Source organism: Chlorocebus sabaeus, chromosome 11 (genome assembly GCF_047675955.1).
Source record: "Chlorocebus sabaeus isolate Y175 chromosome 11, mChlSab1.0.hap1, whole genome shotgun sequence".
NCBI classification, from domain to species: Eukaryota; Metazoa; Chordata; class Mammalia; order Primates; family Cercopithecidae; genus Chlorocebus; species Chlorocebus sabaeus.
In genome coordinates, this window is record NC_132914.1 from 97415740 (window position 1) to 97434180 (window position 18441).

At 38.5% G+C, this 18441-nt stretch overlaps 1 protein-coding gene across 1 annotated transcript in view; it reads right to left on the reverse strand.

Moving 5' to 3' along the window:
* The window catches only part of BLTP3B (bridge-like lipid transfer protein family member 3B), a 112127-nt gene that overhangs the window by 32271 nt on the left and 61415 nt on the right, over window positions 1–18441 (reverse strand). Inside the window, exons 9-12 of the mRNA XM_008004361.3 lie at window positions 18263–18346; window positions 16480–16662; window positions 15028–15146; window positions 4558–4699 (exon numbers count right to left, since the gene is read on the reverse strand). Of these exons, the coding sequence (XP_008002552.1) occupies window positions 4558–4699; window positions 15028–15146; window positions 16480–16662; window positions 18263–18346 (528 nt within the window). The remainder of the gene's footprint in view (window positions 1–4557; window positions 4700–15027; window positions 15147–16479; window positions 16663–18262; window positions 18347–18441) is intronic.

Sequence of the window (18441 nt, forward strand, 5' to 3'; positions counted from 1 at the left end):
CTGGAGGCATCATATTACCTGATTTCAAACTATACTATAAGGCCATAGTCACCAGAACAGCATGGTACTGGTATAAAAATAGGCACATAGAACAATGGAACAGAATAGAGAATCCAGAAGTAAACCCAAATACTTACAGCTAACTGTTCTTCAACAAGGCAAATAAAAACATAAAGTGGGGAAAGGCCACACTTTTCAACAAATGGTGCTGGGATAATTGGTTAGCCATATGTGGGAGAATGAAACTGGATCCTCATCTCTCACTTTATACAAAAATCAACTCAAGATGGATTAAGGACTTAAATCTAAGCCCTGAAACTATAAAAATTCTAGAAGACAACATTGGAAACACTCTTCTACACATTGGCTTACACAAGGATTTCATGACCAAGAACCTAAAAGGAAATGTAATAAAAAACCAAAGATAAATTGCTGAGACTTAATTAAAGAGCTCTGCACAGCAAAAGGAACAGTTAGTAAACAGACAACCCACAAAGTGGGAAAAACTCTTCACGATCTATATACATCTGACAATGGACTAATAACCAGAAGCTACAATGAACTCAAATCAACAAGAAAAAAACAAACAATCCCACCAAAAAGGGATTGATGGCTGAGACAATGAGTATATAGTTCTCAAAAGAACATATATAAGTGGCCAACAAACAGAAAAAAAAAATGTTCAACATCACTAATGATCAGGGAAATTCAAATCAAAACCACGATGTGATACCACCATTCTCACTGCAAGAAAAGCCATAATCAAAAAATAGTAGATGTTGGCACTGATGTGGTGAACAGAGAATACTTCTACACTGCTGGTGGGAATATAAACTAGTACAACCACTATGGAAAACAGTGTGGAGATTCCTTAAAGAGCTAAAAGTAGGCAGAGCGTGGTGGCTCATGCCTGTCATCTCAGCACTTTAGGAGGCTGAGGCAGGCGGATCACAAGATCAGGAGTTCAAAACCAGCCTGGCCAACACGGTGAAACCCCATCTCTAAAAATACAAAAATTAGCTGGGTGCAGTGGCGCTACTCAGGAGGCTGAGGGAGGAGAATTGCTTGAACCCGGGAAGTAGAGGTTGCAGTGAGCCCAGATCACGCCACTGCACTCCAGCCTGGGTGACAGAATAAGACTCCATCTCAAAAAAAAAAGGCACTAAAAGTAAGACTACCATTTGATCCAGCAATCCCACTACTGGGTACCTGCCCAGAGGAAAAGAAGTCATTGTATGAAAAAGATACTTGCACACACGTTTATAGCAGCAAAATTCACAACTACAAAACGTGGAACCAACCCAAATGCCCAGCAATCAATGAGTGGATAAAGAAACTGTGGTGTGTGTGTGTGTGTGTATATAACAGAATACTACTCAGCCATAAAAAGGAATGAATTAATGGCATTTGCATCAACCTGGATGAGACTGGAGACTATTATCCTAAGTAATAATAGTAACTACTTTTAGTAGTTACTCAGGAATGAGTAACTCAGGAATGAAAAGCCAAACATCATATGTTCTTCCTCATAACTGGAAGCTAAGCTATGAGGATGCAAAAGCATAAGAATGATACAATGGACTTTGAGGACTTGGGGGAAGGGGTGGGAAGGGGGTGAGGAATAAAAGACTACAAACAAGGTATACTGCTCCGGTGATGGGTGCAGCAAAATCTTACAAATCACCACTAAACAACTTATTCATGTAACAAAACACCACCTGTTCCCCAATAACCTATGGAAATAAAAAAATTTTTTTAATAGAAATAATATAGAATAAAATTTTTAAAAATTACTTGTTCAATGACATATTTTATTTAAGAAAAACAATTATGGGGGTATGGCTGGAATACTACGATTATGCAATAACAGACAATGGCCGTGGTGAATACAGGGGCAAAGGGGAGCAGTGTAATACAGAGGGGAAAAAACAATGAATTCAGATTTACAAGACAATGCCTGAGTTTCAACTGTGCCATTTTATTCCCTATAAGATGCTGAGCAGATGTCTTCCTTCACCTATCTGAGTTTTCTCATCTGCTTAGGAAGGCAGCTGAGAGAAACAAATGAGAAATACACACAGATAAACAAAAACCCACAAAAGATTCTTGAAACATGAAGATAGGATTAGATGCCAGAAAGTTTTTTAATTTTTTTAAATTTATTTATTTATTTGAGACGGAGTTTCGCTTTTGTTGCCTAGCCTGGAGTATAATGGTGTGATCCCAGCTCACCGCATCCTCCACCTCCCTGGTTCAAGCGATTTTCCTGCCTCAGCCTCCCAAGTAGCTGAGATTACAGGCATGTGCCACCATACCCGGCTAATTTGGTATTTTAGTAGACGGGGTTTCACCAGGTTGGTCAGGCTGATCTTGAACTCCTGACCTCAGGTGATCCACCTGCCTCAGCCTCCCAAAGTGCTGGGATTGCCACTGCACCTGGCCAATGCCAGAATTTTCACCCAAACTAGGAATAAAGCAATAAAATAGATAGATATCTTTGTAATTCCCAGGATGCTATCTTTTAATTTAGCAACAAAGGCAAAATCTATGGTATGAGGATCAGAAGTTCCTTTTGAAACTAAAAACATACATTAATAGGGTGGGTGCAGTGGCTCATGCCTGTAATCCCAGTACTTTTGGAAGCCAAGGAGGTCAGATCACTTGAGGTCTAGAGCTCAAGACCAGCTTGGCCAACAAGGAGAAAAGAAATCTCGCCTCTACTAAAAAAAAAAATTACAAAAATCAGCAGGATGTGGTAGTGCATGCCTGTAGTCCCAGCTACTCAGGAGGCTGAGGCAGGAGAATTGCTTGAACCCGGTAGGTGGAGGATGCAGTGAGCTGAGATCGCACCACTGCACTCCAGCATAGGCAACAGAGCAAGAATCTGTCTCAGAAAAAAAAAAAAGAAAAGAAAAAATATATATATATAAAAATAAATCAATATTAAACAAATGGGCAAGTAGGTCTAAGTATTTTGGGAGTTCTACTTTTAAAGAAAGGACATAAAACTTGTTACGTCTCTGATAACAAAACCTATTTCATCTAAATACTTTCAACTATGATTTTCACCTAACACGATGAAAAAGGTATCACATAAAAGAGGGCAACATTTAGTTTAAGAATTCCGAGATGGGACAGGTGCAGGGGCTCACATCTGTAATCCCAGCACTTTGGGAGGCTGAGGTGGGCAGACCACTTGAGGCCAGGAGTTAGAGACCAGCCTGGCCAACATGACAAAACCCTATCTCTACCAAAAACACAAAAATTAGCTGGGAGTGTTGGCACGCACATGTAGTCCCAGCTACTTGGAAGCCTGAGGCACAAGGACCATTTGGGCCCAGGAGGGCAGAGGTTCCAGTGACCCGAGATCATGCCACTGCACTCCAGCCTGGGCAACAGAGCAAGACGCTGTCTCCAAAAAAAAAAAAGACTTCCTAGATGAACTGAGACAATAGCAGAGAGTTTTAATATTCAAAGAATACAATATACAATCATTTTAATGTTAAGAAGCTAAAATGTACAATCATTTTAATGTTAGAAAGCCAAAGAAGCTTCTAAAAATAAAAACTCATGTAATTCAGTATTTCTGAAAACTGTAAATGCCAAAAGTTGCCCAAAGTATACATGTGGGCATTTTAAAACAGTCAAAAAAAAAAAAAAAAAAAATCTCTACAGCTAAAAGGACAACTTCAGTTACTTCTTCAATAATATATAAATGAAGTTATATAGCTGAAATATAAATGGAGTTTTACAAATGACTTTATTCTACAAATAACCTAACTTTCATTGATTCTTTAATTTAACAAATAGCTATTAAGCACAAAGTAAGTTGAATATCTGGAATAAAATGAATCATAAATACCAGATGTGCTGGACATGGTGGCTCACGCCTGTAATTCCAGCACTTTGGGAGTCCAAGGTGGACAGATCACTTGAGGTCAGGAGTTCAAGACCAGCCTGGCCAACAAGATGAAACTCTGTCTCCAGTAAAAACACAGAAAAAATTAGCTGGGCCTGGTGCTGCATGCCTGTAATCCCAGTTACTGAGGAGGCTGAGGCGCGAGAATTGCTTGAACCCGGGAGGCCAAGGCTGCAGTGAGCCAAGATCGTGCCACTGTACTCCAGCCTGAGCGACAGAGCAAGACTCCATATCGGGGAAAAAAAAAAACGAAAAAACCTCATGATTCCTGCCATCAAGGATTCTACAAGCTAGGGAGGGAAAAGGATACATGAACAAACAATAACAACATCTAAAACTGTTAGACTAGACTTATGTACTATACACAATAAGAATAAAGAACAATAGGGGCTGGGCATAGTGGCTCACACCTGCAATCCCAATACTTTGGGAGGCCAAGGCAAGAGTATGGCTTGAGCCCAGGAGTTTGAGACCAGCCTGGGTAACACAGTGAGATGCTCTCTCTCAAAAAAGGAATAATATAATAAATAAGGAACAATAACAGTTTTATTTATTTTTCATATTTATAAAACTCAAAAATATTAACAAGAAAAAAACATCTCAAATAATGGACAAATAATAATAAAAAACTCTCTTACTTGGAAAATCCTTTCCATCTGGATAGTAATATTCTGTGAATTCTATATAGACAGCTGACATTTCTTGTGGAAGATACAGGGATTTTTTATTGCAGCAAATCATGCTTTTGGGGGAAGAACGACATTGTTCCGCTGTAGAGACCTGAAAAGATAAATAAGTTTACTGAAATCACACTGAATAAAAACCTTTCCAAATAATTTATGCAACCCAGACAGTACTTTTAAAACTACTTACAAAACTTTGCTAACGGTTAATTTCCAGTGTAAACTTTATTATATATTTAACTTCACATGGAATTATTTTGAAACACCCATCAACTATTCAGAAAACTCTATAATCTTTTTGGATCCTTATCAATCACAAAATCAACATTGTACAATATTCCCTATAAACTTATTATTGTGAGCCTTAAAACAACAGATAGAAAAATAATGATAATGATATTCTATCAGATAATATAGGTAAGTAAATGGCAGTCAGGACATAGATCCAAGTCCTCAAATCCAGAATGCTTCCCTGTACACTGTTTAAAATAATTCTTTACCATAATTTCTCCATTACCATGAAAAATAATAGAGTTATATATAGTTTCAGCTTGAGATAATAAAAATTATGGTGACGAATAATGGTACTGGTTACACAATGTGAATGTACTTAATGTCAATTATTATAAAACATATAGATATAGACATAGATTTTTTTTTTTTGTAAAGATGGGGTTTCACCATGTTGGCCAGGCTGGTCTCAAACTCCTGACCTCAAGCAATCCACCCACCTCAGTCTCCCAAAGTGCTGGGATTATAGCAGTGAGCCACTGCACCTGGCCAATATCATTAGGTTGGTGCAAAAGTAATTGCAGTTTTGCCATTACTTTCAATGGCAAATGCCTAAGTATGTGTGTGTGTGTGTATAAATTATTGTAAATTCAGTTATACCTTACCACAATAAAAAATTAATTTAAAAATAATAGCTATAAACACTTCTGTCAAATAGTTTGATCGCTCAAATTCATTTTCCAAAAAGACTATGTTTTATACACAAATCAATAAATGTGATTCACCACAAACAGAACTAAAAACAAAAACCATACGATTATCTCAACAGGCAAAGAAAATGCTTTTGATAAAATCCAACGTCCCTTCACAATAAAAACCCTCAACAAACTATGAATCAAAGAAACATATCTCAAAACAGTAAGAGTAATCTATAACAAACTCACAGCTAACATTCTGAAGGGGCAAAAGCTGAAAGCATTTCCCTTAAGGAATGGAACAAGACAAGGATGTCCCCTCTCACCACCTCTATTCAAAATAGTACTGGAAGTTCTAGCTAGAGCAATCAGGCAAGAGAAAGACAGAAAAGGCATCCAAATACAAAGAGAAGTCAAATTATCTCTCTTTGCTGACAATATGATTCTGTACCTAGAAAATGCTAAACTCCATGAAGACTCCCAGGACTGATAAGCAACTTCAATAAAGCTTCAGGACACAAAATCAACGTAAGTATTTACACATACCAATAACATTCAAGCTGAAAGCCAAACAACAACAACAACAACAAAAATCCTAGGAATATATCTAACCAAAAGGTAAAAGATCTCTACAAGAACTGGCGAGGCATGATGGCTCACACCTGTAATCTCAGCACTGTAAGAGGCTGAGGCTGGCAGACTACTTGAGGCCAGGAGTTCAAGACCAGCCTTGCCAACATGGCGAAACCCCATCTCTACCCAAAATACTAAAATCAGCTGAGCATGGTGGCACACGCCTGTAATGCCAGCTACTAGGGAGGCTGAGGCATAAAAATCACTTGAACTCAGGAGACAGAGGTTGTAGTGAGCTGAGATCCCACCACTGTATTCCAGCCTAGGCAACAGAAGAAGACTCTGCTTCAAAAAAAAAAAAAAAAAAAAAAAAAAAAAAAAAAAAAAAAAGACCATACTGCTGAAAACAATCTACAGATTCAATGTCATTCCTATCAAACTACAAACATCATTTTGTACAAAATTAGAAAAAAATTTAAAATATTTAAAAATTCATATGGAACCCAAAAAAGAGCCTGAACAGCCAAAGCAACTCTAAGAAAAAAGAACAAACCTGGAGACATTACATTAACTATACTATAAGGAACCAAAATGGCATGGTACTGATACAAAAACAGAGACACAGATCAATGGAACAGAATAGAGAACCCAGAAATAAAACTGCACACCTATAACTATCTGATCTTTGACAAATTGGACAATAATAAGCAATGGGGAAAGGACACCCCATTCAATGAATGGTGCTGGGATGACTGGCTACTCATATTTAGAAGAATGAAACTGGACCCCTACACCTTCTACTATATACAAAAATTAACTCAAGATAGATCAAATATTTAAATATAAGAGGTCAAACTATAAAAGTCCTAGAAGAAAAGCTAGGAAATACCATTCTGGACACAGGCTTTAGCAAAGAATTTATGGCTAAGACCTCAATGGCGATCACAACAAAAACAAAAATAGTCAAGTGAGACCTCATTAGAGAGCTTCTATACAGCAAAATAAACTATCAACAGAGTCAACAGACATCCTACAGAATGGGAGAAAATATTCACAAATTATTCATCTGACAAAGGTCTAATATCCAGAATCTATAAGGAACTTGAACAAAAGTTAACAAGCAAAAACCAAACACCATTAAAAAGTAGGCAAAGGACATGAACACACACTTCTGAAAAGACGTATGTACAATCAACAAGCATACGAAACAATGCTCAACATACCAATCATCACTAATCATCAGACAAATGTAAATCAAAACCACAGTGAGATACCATCTCAGATACATCAGCCAGAATAGCTATTATTAAAAAGTCAAAATACAGATGCTGGTGAAGCTGCAGTACTGCATGTTCTGACTTATAAGTGAGAGCTAAATGTTGGGTACACATGAAGACAAAAAAGGAAACAACAGACAGTGGACCCCAAAAGGAGGAAGGGAGGAAGGGGAATAAGGGCTGAAAACCTACCTATTGGGTACTATGCTGACCACCTGGATGATAGGATCAATCACACCCTGAACTTCAGCATCACGCAATATAAAAATATAACAAACCTGCACGTGTACCCTGAGTTTACAATAAAAGTTGAAATTTTTTTAAAAAACTATTAGTTTTAAGGTTCTGGTTACATTTTTTTCACCCCCCCAAACCAGCTAATTACATCAAAAATTTTTATATTAATATTCACAAAGTTCAACCAATAAAGTTTTATCAGTTTATTTGTATTAATTTAGTAGACCCAGGGATGTATGTTCTTTTTTCCATTCATCATTCAATAGACGTATATATGTCTCACATGAAGTAGAATAATTTTTCAGTGGTTTACTTATATAAACTGCCTAACCAATCTTTTTTTTTTTTTTTTTTTTTTTTCAGATACAATCTCACTGTGTCATCCAGGCTGGAGTGCAGTGACACAATCTCGGCCCACTGCAACTTCTGCCTCCTGGATTGAAGCGATTCTCGTGCCTCAGCCTCCTGAGTAGCTGGGACTACAGGCGTGTACCATCACTCCCAGCTAATTTTTGTATTTTTACTAGAGAGGGGGTTTTGCTATGTCGGCCAGGCTGGTCTCCAACTCTGCCTGCTTTGGCCTCCCAAATGGCTGGGATTACAGGCATGAGCCAACGCGCCCAAATTGATTAATCAATCATTTTTAATTTGTATAGTCTTTACAAATTCAAGTCAGTTCCTTATAGTATCTAATTAAAAAGTTTTTCTCTGCATAAATGGAAACAAATTCTTTTCAATTCAAAGTGTCAACTTATTTTAACAACAGCTTCTTTTTTCCTTTAGTAGTTAAAAACCTATTCAAATTGGGACAAACATACTATCTTATGTTCTTCTACTTATTTTTATTTTGTTTTGTGTTTAGTGTGGTTGTGTATATACATATGTGGGGTTTCTTACTGTATTTCACTTGCAACCATGTGGGATTATAAGTGATTCCTCTTTCTCATTTCCACATAAATTTATTTAAATCCTAAAATTTACAGTCTTTTAAAAAGCTGAAGTATATGGTCATGCACCATATAATGACATTCCTGCCAATGACAGGCCACTTATAAGATGCGGACCCCATAAGATTATAACAGAACTTTTATACTGCATTTTTACTGTATATTATCTTTTTTTTTTTGAGATGGAGTCTCCCACTGTCACCCAGGCTGGAGTGCAGTGGTGCGATCTCGGCTCACTGCAAGCTCCACCTCCCGGGTTCACGCCATTCTCTTGCCTCAGCCTCCCGAGTAGCTGGGACTACAGGTGCCCACCACCACGCCCGGCTAATTTTTTGTATTTTTAGTAGAGATGGGGTTTCACCACCGTATTAGCCAGGATGGTCTCGATCTCCTGACCTCGTGATCTGCCCGCCTAGGCCTCCCAAAGTGCTCGGATTACAGGCGTGAGTCACCGCACCTGGCCTTTACTGTATATTTTCTATGTTTGGTAAGGTTTAAATATACAAATACCATTGTGTTATAACTGCTACAGTATTCAATACAGTAACATGATATACAGGGGACTACAGCCTAGGAGGAATAGGATATACTATATAGCCTAGGAGTGTAAGTAGGCTACATACCATCTAAGCACAGTTTATGATGTTAAGCAACACATGATTGTATATCAAATGTAAAGAAAATAGTAACTGCACAATGAGAAAATAACTGTTAAATCAGAGTTTCTAAACATTGGCACTTCTGACATTTTAAGTTAGCTAATTCTTCATTGTGGGGAACTGATCAGCACATTGTAGGATATCTGGCAGCATCACTGGTCTTTATTCACTAGAGGTCAGCAGCATGTCCAGTTGTGACAAACAAAACTATCTTCAGATATTGCCAAATCCCAGAGGGGAATCATTGAGTTAAATAAAATCTTTTCACATAAAACTAAGTCTCAAAGCCAAAGACTTATCAAAATAAACCAGAACAATTTATAAATGATAAAACAAATCTAGAAATCTTTTATTTTTTAAGAATAGCTCATATATTCTTATCGTGTTGGTCTCAAACATCTCAATTAGACCATGTTAGGTGATTATAAGCTGAGTAAGATTGTTAGTATAAATAGGACAGAGTTCTTAGCTACAGAATTATATTCACAGTATAGCCAACACAGTATATACAGTATACTGTAGTTCTGTAAAGCAAAAAAGGCATTTTAGATCCTTCCACAGAGACTATTGTGTAATAACGAAATTGGTATCCCTCTGACCCTGCTCCTGGGAAGCAACTAGGAATTGGAATTTCCTACTTATGGTGGGCCCCTGATAGTTTGGATACTGTCCCCTCTAAATCTCATGTTCAATTGTAATCCCCAGTACTAGAGGTAGAGCCTGGTGGGAGGTGTTTGAGTCACGGGGGCAGATACCTCATGGCGTGGTGATGTGCTCACAATAGTGAGTTAGCATGAAGTCTAGTTGATTAAAAATATGTAGCACCTCCCTGTGCCACTCTCTCTCTCTGTCTTGCTCCTGCTCTTGACATGTGACGTGCCTGCTCCTGCTTTACCTTCCACCAGGTGTAAAAGTTCCCTGAGGCCTCCTCCCCAGAAGCTGAGCAGATGCCCACATCGTGCTTCCCATACAGCCTACAGAACCATAAGTCAATTAAGCTTCTTTTCTTTATAAATTATCCAGTCTCAGGTACTTCTTTATAACAACACAAGAACAGCCTAACACAGCCCCTGACACCACAGCTGATAGTTTATAATAAAACGATGCAGGGTGGAGCTGGTCATACTTGATAGCCTAGTTGTATGTATAGGGTGGGAGCTTTGGGTAATCTGATTACTAATTCACCTAGAGATTGAGTAAAACCTCATGAGCAATACTTCATGCATACTGTTAAATATCCATCCATCCACATATTTACACATCTATGCATAGGGTTCCACATTCTTAGAAAGCTAACAAGTCCTGAGGAAAAGTTTCACATTTCAAGTGCTCCAAGACTGTGTCTTACTATTATTACATCAGTGTACTGTGGAGGTGATATGGTTTGGCTGTGTCCCCACCCAAATCTCATGATTGTAACTCCCACAGTTCCCACATGTTGTGTGAGGAACCTGGTGGGAGGTGACTCAATTATGGGGGCGAGTCTTTCCTGCACTGTTCTTGTGGTAGTGAATGAGTCTCACAAGATCTGATGGTTTTAAAAATGGGAGTTTCCCTGCACAAGCTCTCTCTTTGCCTGCCGCCATCCACATAAGACATGACTTGCTCCTCCTTGCTTTCTGTCACCATGGTTGTGAGACTTCCCCAGCTATGTGGAACTGTAAGTCTATTAAACGTTTTTCCTGTATAAATTGCCCAGTCTTGGGTATGTCTTTTTTTTTTTTTTTTTTTGGAGACGGAGTCTCGCTCTGTCGCCCAGGCTGGAGTGCAGTGGCCGGATCTCAGCTCACTGCAAGCTCCGCCTCCCGGGTTCACGCCATTCTCCTGCCTCAGCCTCCCAAGTAGCTGGGACTACAGGCGCCCGCCACCACGCCCGGCTAGTTTTTTGTATTTTTTAGTAGAGACGAGGTTTCACCGTGTTAGCCAGGATGGTCTACGATCTCCTGACCTCGTGATCCGCCCGTCTCGGCCTCCCAAAGTGCTGGGATTACAGGCTTGAGCCACCGCGCCCGGCCGGGTATGTCTTTATCAGCAGTGCGAAAACGGACTAATACAGTAAATTGGTACTAGTAGAGTGAGGCACTGCTGAAAAGATACCTGAATGTAGAAGTGACTTTGGAACTGGATAACAGGCAGAGGGTGGAACAGTTTGGAGGGGTCAGAAGATGACAGGACAATATGGGAAAGTTTGGAACTTCCTAGAGACTTGTTGAATGGCTTTGACAAAAATGCTGAAAGTGATATGAACAGTAAGGTCCAGGCTGAGGTGGTCTCAGATGGAGATGAGGAACTTGTTTGGAACTGGAAGAAAGGTGACTCTTGTTATGTTTTAGCAAAGAGACTGGCAGCATTTTGCCCCTGCCCTAGAGATTTGTGAAACTCTGAACTTGAGAGAGATGATTTAGGATATCTGGTGGAAGAAATTTCTAAGCAGCAACGCATTCTAGGGTGACTTGGGTGCTCTTAAAGGCATTTAGTTTTATAAGGGAAGGACAGTATAAAAGTTCAAAAAATTTGCAGTCTGACAATGGTATAGAAAACTCCATTTTCTGAGGAAGAATTCAAGCCAGCTACAGAAATTTGCATAAGAGCCTAATGTCAACCCCAAGACAATGGGGAAAATGTCTCCAGGGCATGTCAGAGGTCTTCATGGCAGCCCGTTCCATTACAGACCCAGAGGCCTAGAAGGAAAAAGTGGTTTCGTGGGCCAGGCCCAGGCTCCCTGTGCTGTGTGCACCCTAGGGATTTGGTGCCCTGAATCCCAGCTGCTCCAGCCATGGCTGAAAGGGGCCAAAACAGACCTTGGGCCGTAGCTTCAGAGGGTACAAGTCCCAAGCCTTGGCAGCTTCCACATGGTGCTGAGCCTGCTGGTGCACAGAAGTCAAGAATTGGGGTTTGGGAACCTCCACCTAGATTTCAGTGGATGTATGGAAATGCCTGGATGCCCAGGCAGAAGTGTGCTGCAAGGGTAGGGCCCTCATGGAGAACCTCTGCTAGGGCAGTGTGGAAGGGAAATGTGGGGTCAAAGCCCAAGTCCCTACTGGGGTACCTACCGCCTAGTGGAGCTGTGAGAAGAGGGCCATCATCTTCCTGACCCCAGAAGGGTAGATCCACTGACAGCCTGCACTGTGTGCCTGGAAAAGGTGCCAACAGACACTCAATACCAGCCCGTGAAAGCAGTCAAGAGGAAGGCTGTACCCTGCAAAGTCACAGAGGCAGAACTGCCCAAGACCATGGAACCTACCTCTTAAAATCAGCATGACATGCATGTGAGACATGGAGTCAAAGGAAATCATTTTGGAGCTTTCAGATTTGACTGTCCTGCTGGATTTTGGACTTGCATGGATCCTGTAGCCCCTCTGCTTGGCCAACTTCTCTCATTTGGAATGGCTGTATTTACCCAATGCCTTGTACCCCTATCGTATCTAGGAAGTAACTAAATTGCTTTGATTTTATAGGCTCATAGGCAGAAGGGACTTGTCTTGTCTCAGATGGGACATTGGACTGTGGACTTCTGAGTTAATGGTGAAACGAGTTAAAACTTTGGGGGACAGTTAAGAATGCATGATTGGTTTAGAAATGTGAGGACATAAGATTTGGGAGGGGCCAGGGCAGAATAAGGTTTGGCTGTGTCCCCACTCAAATATCACCTTGAATTGTAACTCCCACTATTCCAACATGTTGTAAGAGGAAGCAGGTGGGAGGCGATTGAATTATGGGGGTAGGTCTTTCCTGCGCTGTTCTTGTGGTAGTGAATGAGTCTCACAAGATCTGATGGTTTTAAAAATGGGAGTTTCCCTGCACAAGCTCTCTCTTTGCCTGCTGCCATCCATGTAAGATGTGATTTGCTCCTCCTTGCCTTCTGCCATGATTGTGAGGCTTCCCAGCCATGTGGAACTGTATGTCCGGTAAACCTCTTTCTTTTGTAAATTGCCCAGTCTTGGGTATGTCTTTATCAGAAGCTTGAAAACGGACTAATACAGAGGAGAAAAAAAGACTCTGCCTTACGCTTCTCTTCCTATGGCTGGTTCTAATTTGTATAATGTGTCTACAGTGGATATGACTTTAATATATTTCAGTGGTTCTGTGAGTCTTTCTAGTGAATTATTGAACCAGAGGGTAGTTTTTGGAAACTCCCAAAGTTGTAGTTGGTGTCTGCAGCCTTTATTTTTGTTCTTCCAATTTTTGCTTTAGGTTCTTGGGGTACATGTGCAGATTTGTTATACGGATAAACTGTGTGTCATTGGGGTTTGGTGTATACATAATTTCACAACCCAAGTAGTCAGCATAGTACCCGTTAAGTAGTTTTTCAATCCTCACCCTCCCCCGACCCTCCACCCTCAAGACCCCATGTCTACTGTTTCCCTCTTTGTGTCCATGTACACTCAATGTGTAGCTCCCACTTAAAAGTGAGGATATGCAATATTTGGTTTTCTTTTCCTGCATTAATCCACTTGGGATAATGGCCTCCAGCTGCATCCATGTTGCTACAAAGAACATGACTGCATTCTTTTCATGGCTGTATAGTATTCTGTGGTGTATATGTACCACAGTTTCTTTATCCACTGCACTGAGGATGGGCATCTAGGTTGATTCTTTGTCTCTGCTATTGTGAATAGTGCTGCCATGAACATATAACTGCACGTATCTTTGGTAGAAAAATTTATATTCCTCTGGGTATATACCCAGTAATGTGATTGCTGGGTCCATTGGTAGTTCTTTTTTAAATTCTTTGAGAAAACTCCAAACTGCTTTCCACAATAGCTGAACTATTTTACCTTCCCACCAATAGTGAATAAGCATTCCCTTTTCTCCACAACCTCACCAACATCTATTTTTTGATAACTTAAAAAGTCATCTTTTTAATAACTTAAAAAGTCATTCTGAGTGGTGTGAAATGGTATCTCACTGTGGTTTTGATTTGCATTTCTCAGCTGATTAGTGATGTTGAGCATTGTTTCATATGCTTGTTGGCTGCACATATGTCTTCTTTTCAGAAGTGTGTGTTCACGTCCTTTGCCCACTTTTTAATGATGTTTGGTTTTTGCTTGTCGATTCAATTTCCTCATAGGTTCTGGATATTAGACTTTTGTCAGATGAAAAATTTGTGAATATTTTCTCCCATTCTGTAGGATGTCTGTTGACTCTGTTGATAGTTTATTTTGCTGTACAGAAACTCTTTAATGAGGTCTCACTTGTCTGTTTTTGTTTTTGTTGCAATTACTTTTGAAGTCTTCCTCATGAGATCTTGGCCGAGGCCAATGTCTAGAATTCTATTTCCTCAGTTGTCTTCTAGGGTTTCTGTAGTGCTGGGCTTTACATTTAAGTCTTTCATTTTATCTTGAGTTAATTTTTGTGCGTGGTGAAAGGACAGGGTCTAATTTCAGTCTTCTGCTATGGCCAGCCAGTTATCCCAGCAACATTATTAAATAGGAAATCATTTCCCCACTGCTTGTTATTGTCGACTTTGTCGAAGACCAGATGCTTATAGGTGTGCAGCTTTATTTCTAGGTTCTCTAATCTGTTCCATTGGTCTATGCATCCATGTGTTTTTGTATGAGAACATGCTGTTTTGTGTTGTAAGCATTTAGGCAAACTTAAGGGCTGTGCCTATAAAGTTAGTTTGGCTAACTCTGAGTAACCATATGATCAAAAATTAATAAACTGATATTTTCTATGCCATCTAATATGGCCATTTCATAAACCTTGTAAAGATGCTTTAAATAAAATGATAGCATTTATTTGAGTTGCTAAGATGAGATACTAAAGTGTTTATGAGAAGATTTAACTGTAAAAGAAAACATACCTGGTATATATTGAAATCTGCAAGTCTAACCACAACAGAACTAGACATTAGCTTAGCTTTTGATTGTTGAGATAATACTGAAGGTGTTCTGCATGTCCCTTTCAGAGGGTAGTCCTTCTCTGTTGGAAACAAAAACACCATTCAATTTGTTGCAAAATTATTTTTAAAAGTCACTCTTTTATTATTAAGGCAGGTACTAGAAATTCATGTGAATACTAACTTCTCAAACAAGATAATATTTGTGGACATACTTTATAAATTACAAAGTAATACAAGATATAAGTTATTGTGATTATTATTCTTTTAAGAAGAATCACACATGTCACATTTAAGTTACTCTTCTACAGAAACTTTGGAATGGGATTCTTGTTAAAAATGAGACATTTACATAGAAGGAGAAAGGGGAGGGGATGGGGGAGGGGAGGGCACGGACAGACAACGGGTGATTAGTGAATACAAAGGTACACCTAGATAGGAGAAGTAAATTCTAGTATTTATAGGGTGACTATAATTAATAATAATTTATTTTTTCAAATAGCTAGTAAGAGCAGATTTCGAATTTTCCCAACATAAAGAAATAATGTCTGACGTGATGAATATGCTAATTACTCTGCTTTTAGTGTTACACATTTGTATACATGTATCAAAATATCACACTTCAATCCTTACTGGGCCAGGAAAAAAAAAAAAAAAAGTAGTAGTATCACACTGTACCTCATAAATACGTACAATTATGTGCTGACTAAAAAAAAAAAAAAAGAGAAATCTTCTAGAAAAATTCTACCTGGGTGTGACTATTATTGGTTGTATTAATTTTAAAAGTGCTTTGGTCCACAAGCCTATGTTGGTCTGAGAGAAAGATGCAGGGGTTTAGAATTAATTAAAAATACTTGGCTTAGGACAGGCACAGTGGCTCATGCCTGTAATCCCAGCACTTTGGGAGGCTGAGGCGGGTGGATTACTTGAGGTCAGGAGTTTGAGACCACTCTGGCTAACACAGTGAAAACCTGGCTCTACTAAAAATCCAAAAATTAGCTGGGTATGGTGGCATGTGCCTGTAATCCCAGATACTTGGGAGGCTGAGGCAGGACAATCGCTTGAACCCAGGAGGCGGAGGTTGCAGTGAGCCGAGATCGCACCACTGCACTTTAGCCTGGGAGACAAAGTGAAACCCTGTCTCAAAGAAAAAAAAAAAAAAATACTTGGCTGGGCATGGTGGCTGACACTTGTAATCCCAGCACTTTGGGGAGGGCCAAGGTGGGAGGATCGCTTGAGGCCAGGAGTTTGAGACTACCCTAGGCAACATAGCAAGACCCCATCTCTACATTAAAAAGAAAAAAAAAAAAAAAAACTTGTTTACAGGAAATATTATGATCTCTCTCTCACACACACACACGAGCACAAACGCCCTTACTATTAGGGGAATGCCATATGTTATTATAGGTAAAATACCTGTTTGTGTGTGCTGCGGAGAGGCATGTGTCGGGGATTTAGGAGGTGAACCTACATTATGATCCTTCACAGCCTGTTTAAGCATTTCAACGTTGCACTCAAATTCATGCAATAACTCGTTGGCCCATCCATTTTTTGTTTTGGTTGCATCACTAAAATACATCCAATGATTACAGCTATCTCCTGTAAAATGAATAACAGGTATTTCATTGAAAAATGTACAATTTTCATCTATTACACTATAGTAATGCTTCCAATGAGATATAGTCATTTATTCAAGAAAGACTTTGATATCTGAAAAATGTACAGCCTTCACCTACACGTTATTCTGAAATATGAGTAAAACATTTGAAACAGAGGGAAAGAATATCAAAAGCAAATCATCTGGAGAAGTCTCTATCTAGTACCCATTCCTAGTAGAAAATCACTAAGATTCAATTTAAAGCCATAGGACTCATCACCCTTCACTGGATGCTCAATTATCTGGTAGACCTCCATTAAACTAATCCCAGAAAGTATTATCAAAGAAATAAAATCCTGTCATCAAAGATTTGTTATAAAGTTAACTAACAAAAACCTAAACCACAAAAATAATAAGATGATAATGATTAAAACATTTAAGAAACCAATAAAACTTCTCAAGATGTACTCAGCCATAGTTAGTTTCTGGAAGAAAAATATAAAATCAGAATTATCAGGTTTCTCTGTAGCAATTAAGAAAAATGCACATCAAAGGATTAAGACAATAAAATCAGGCCAGGTGCAGTGGCTCACACCTGTAATCCCAGCACTTTGCGAGGCCGAGGTAGGAGGTGGAGGCGTAGTGAGCAGTGATCACACCACTGCGCTCGTGAGGCCTTGGATCAAAAAAAACAAGAAAATCTACTCTATGAATGTTTTACATCTCTTCAAAATAAATAGTTAAAAATTTTATGCATTTGTAAGTTAATTTATGAGTCAAGAGGATAGTATATAAGACAAAAATCCTTCAAAAGATAATTATTATATTGAATGTTGGCAATGAAAACTTAAAATGAAAAAAAAAAATTGTAAACTTTTAAATTTAATCAGGTACCAACATAGAAATGACAAACATTGGTAAAAAAACGTGTAAACAGAAATGTGTGAACAGAAAAACTTAACCATTTTTTAAATGTCCTAGAAAACTATGATCTCTAGTTTGGTTTTTCCCACTTGCGTGAATGCTAAATACTAACAAAAGGCAAAAATGGGTATAAGGTCAAATTAATTTGGTCACAATAATCATATTTTTTTTCTTTTCATTATTTGGGAGACAGAATTTACCAATACTAGACTGTTAAGAGCCTATGAAATCTGGAATCTTATAATTTAGCTAAACGTACTCTTATTCTTAGCTTCATACTGTTCATTCTTAGCGTCATACTCTTTTCTAATTTTTAAATATATAAATCATTTAAAAATTTAAAACATTAATAACTTGTTTTTGTCACAACTAACAAAATAGCACAAACACATGTCCTCTGTACCCCGATTTTTTAAGTTTTAAATTGGTTATTTGGAAAACTGTCAATTTTTAAAAATTATGATTTCTAAAAATCTACATAAATCTCAATATACACTATATGACTATATTCTCTGGCAATTCTACTTTCTTAGTAAAATACTGCCGGGAGAAAAATACCAATCTCTTCATTTCATTTCTTGTTAACAAATAAAAACAAAATAAAACTAAACTAAATAAATGACCTATATAATTTGAAAACAACACATATCTTTTAAAGAAGCTGTTTGTTATACACACCTGCTTTATGATAAGGATAATAATCTATAGTTAGCTGTGTAAAAGAGAGTTGCATTGCCCCTCCAGTAATACGTCTGTTTGACTCTGGGATAAAAAAGAGGAAAAAAAATATTAAGTAAATTATCAGAAAGATTTAATTTACCACAAAAAAATTTTAGCGTACTTGGAGTCCAAGTAGT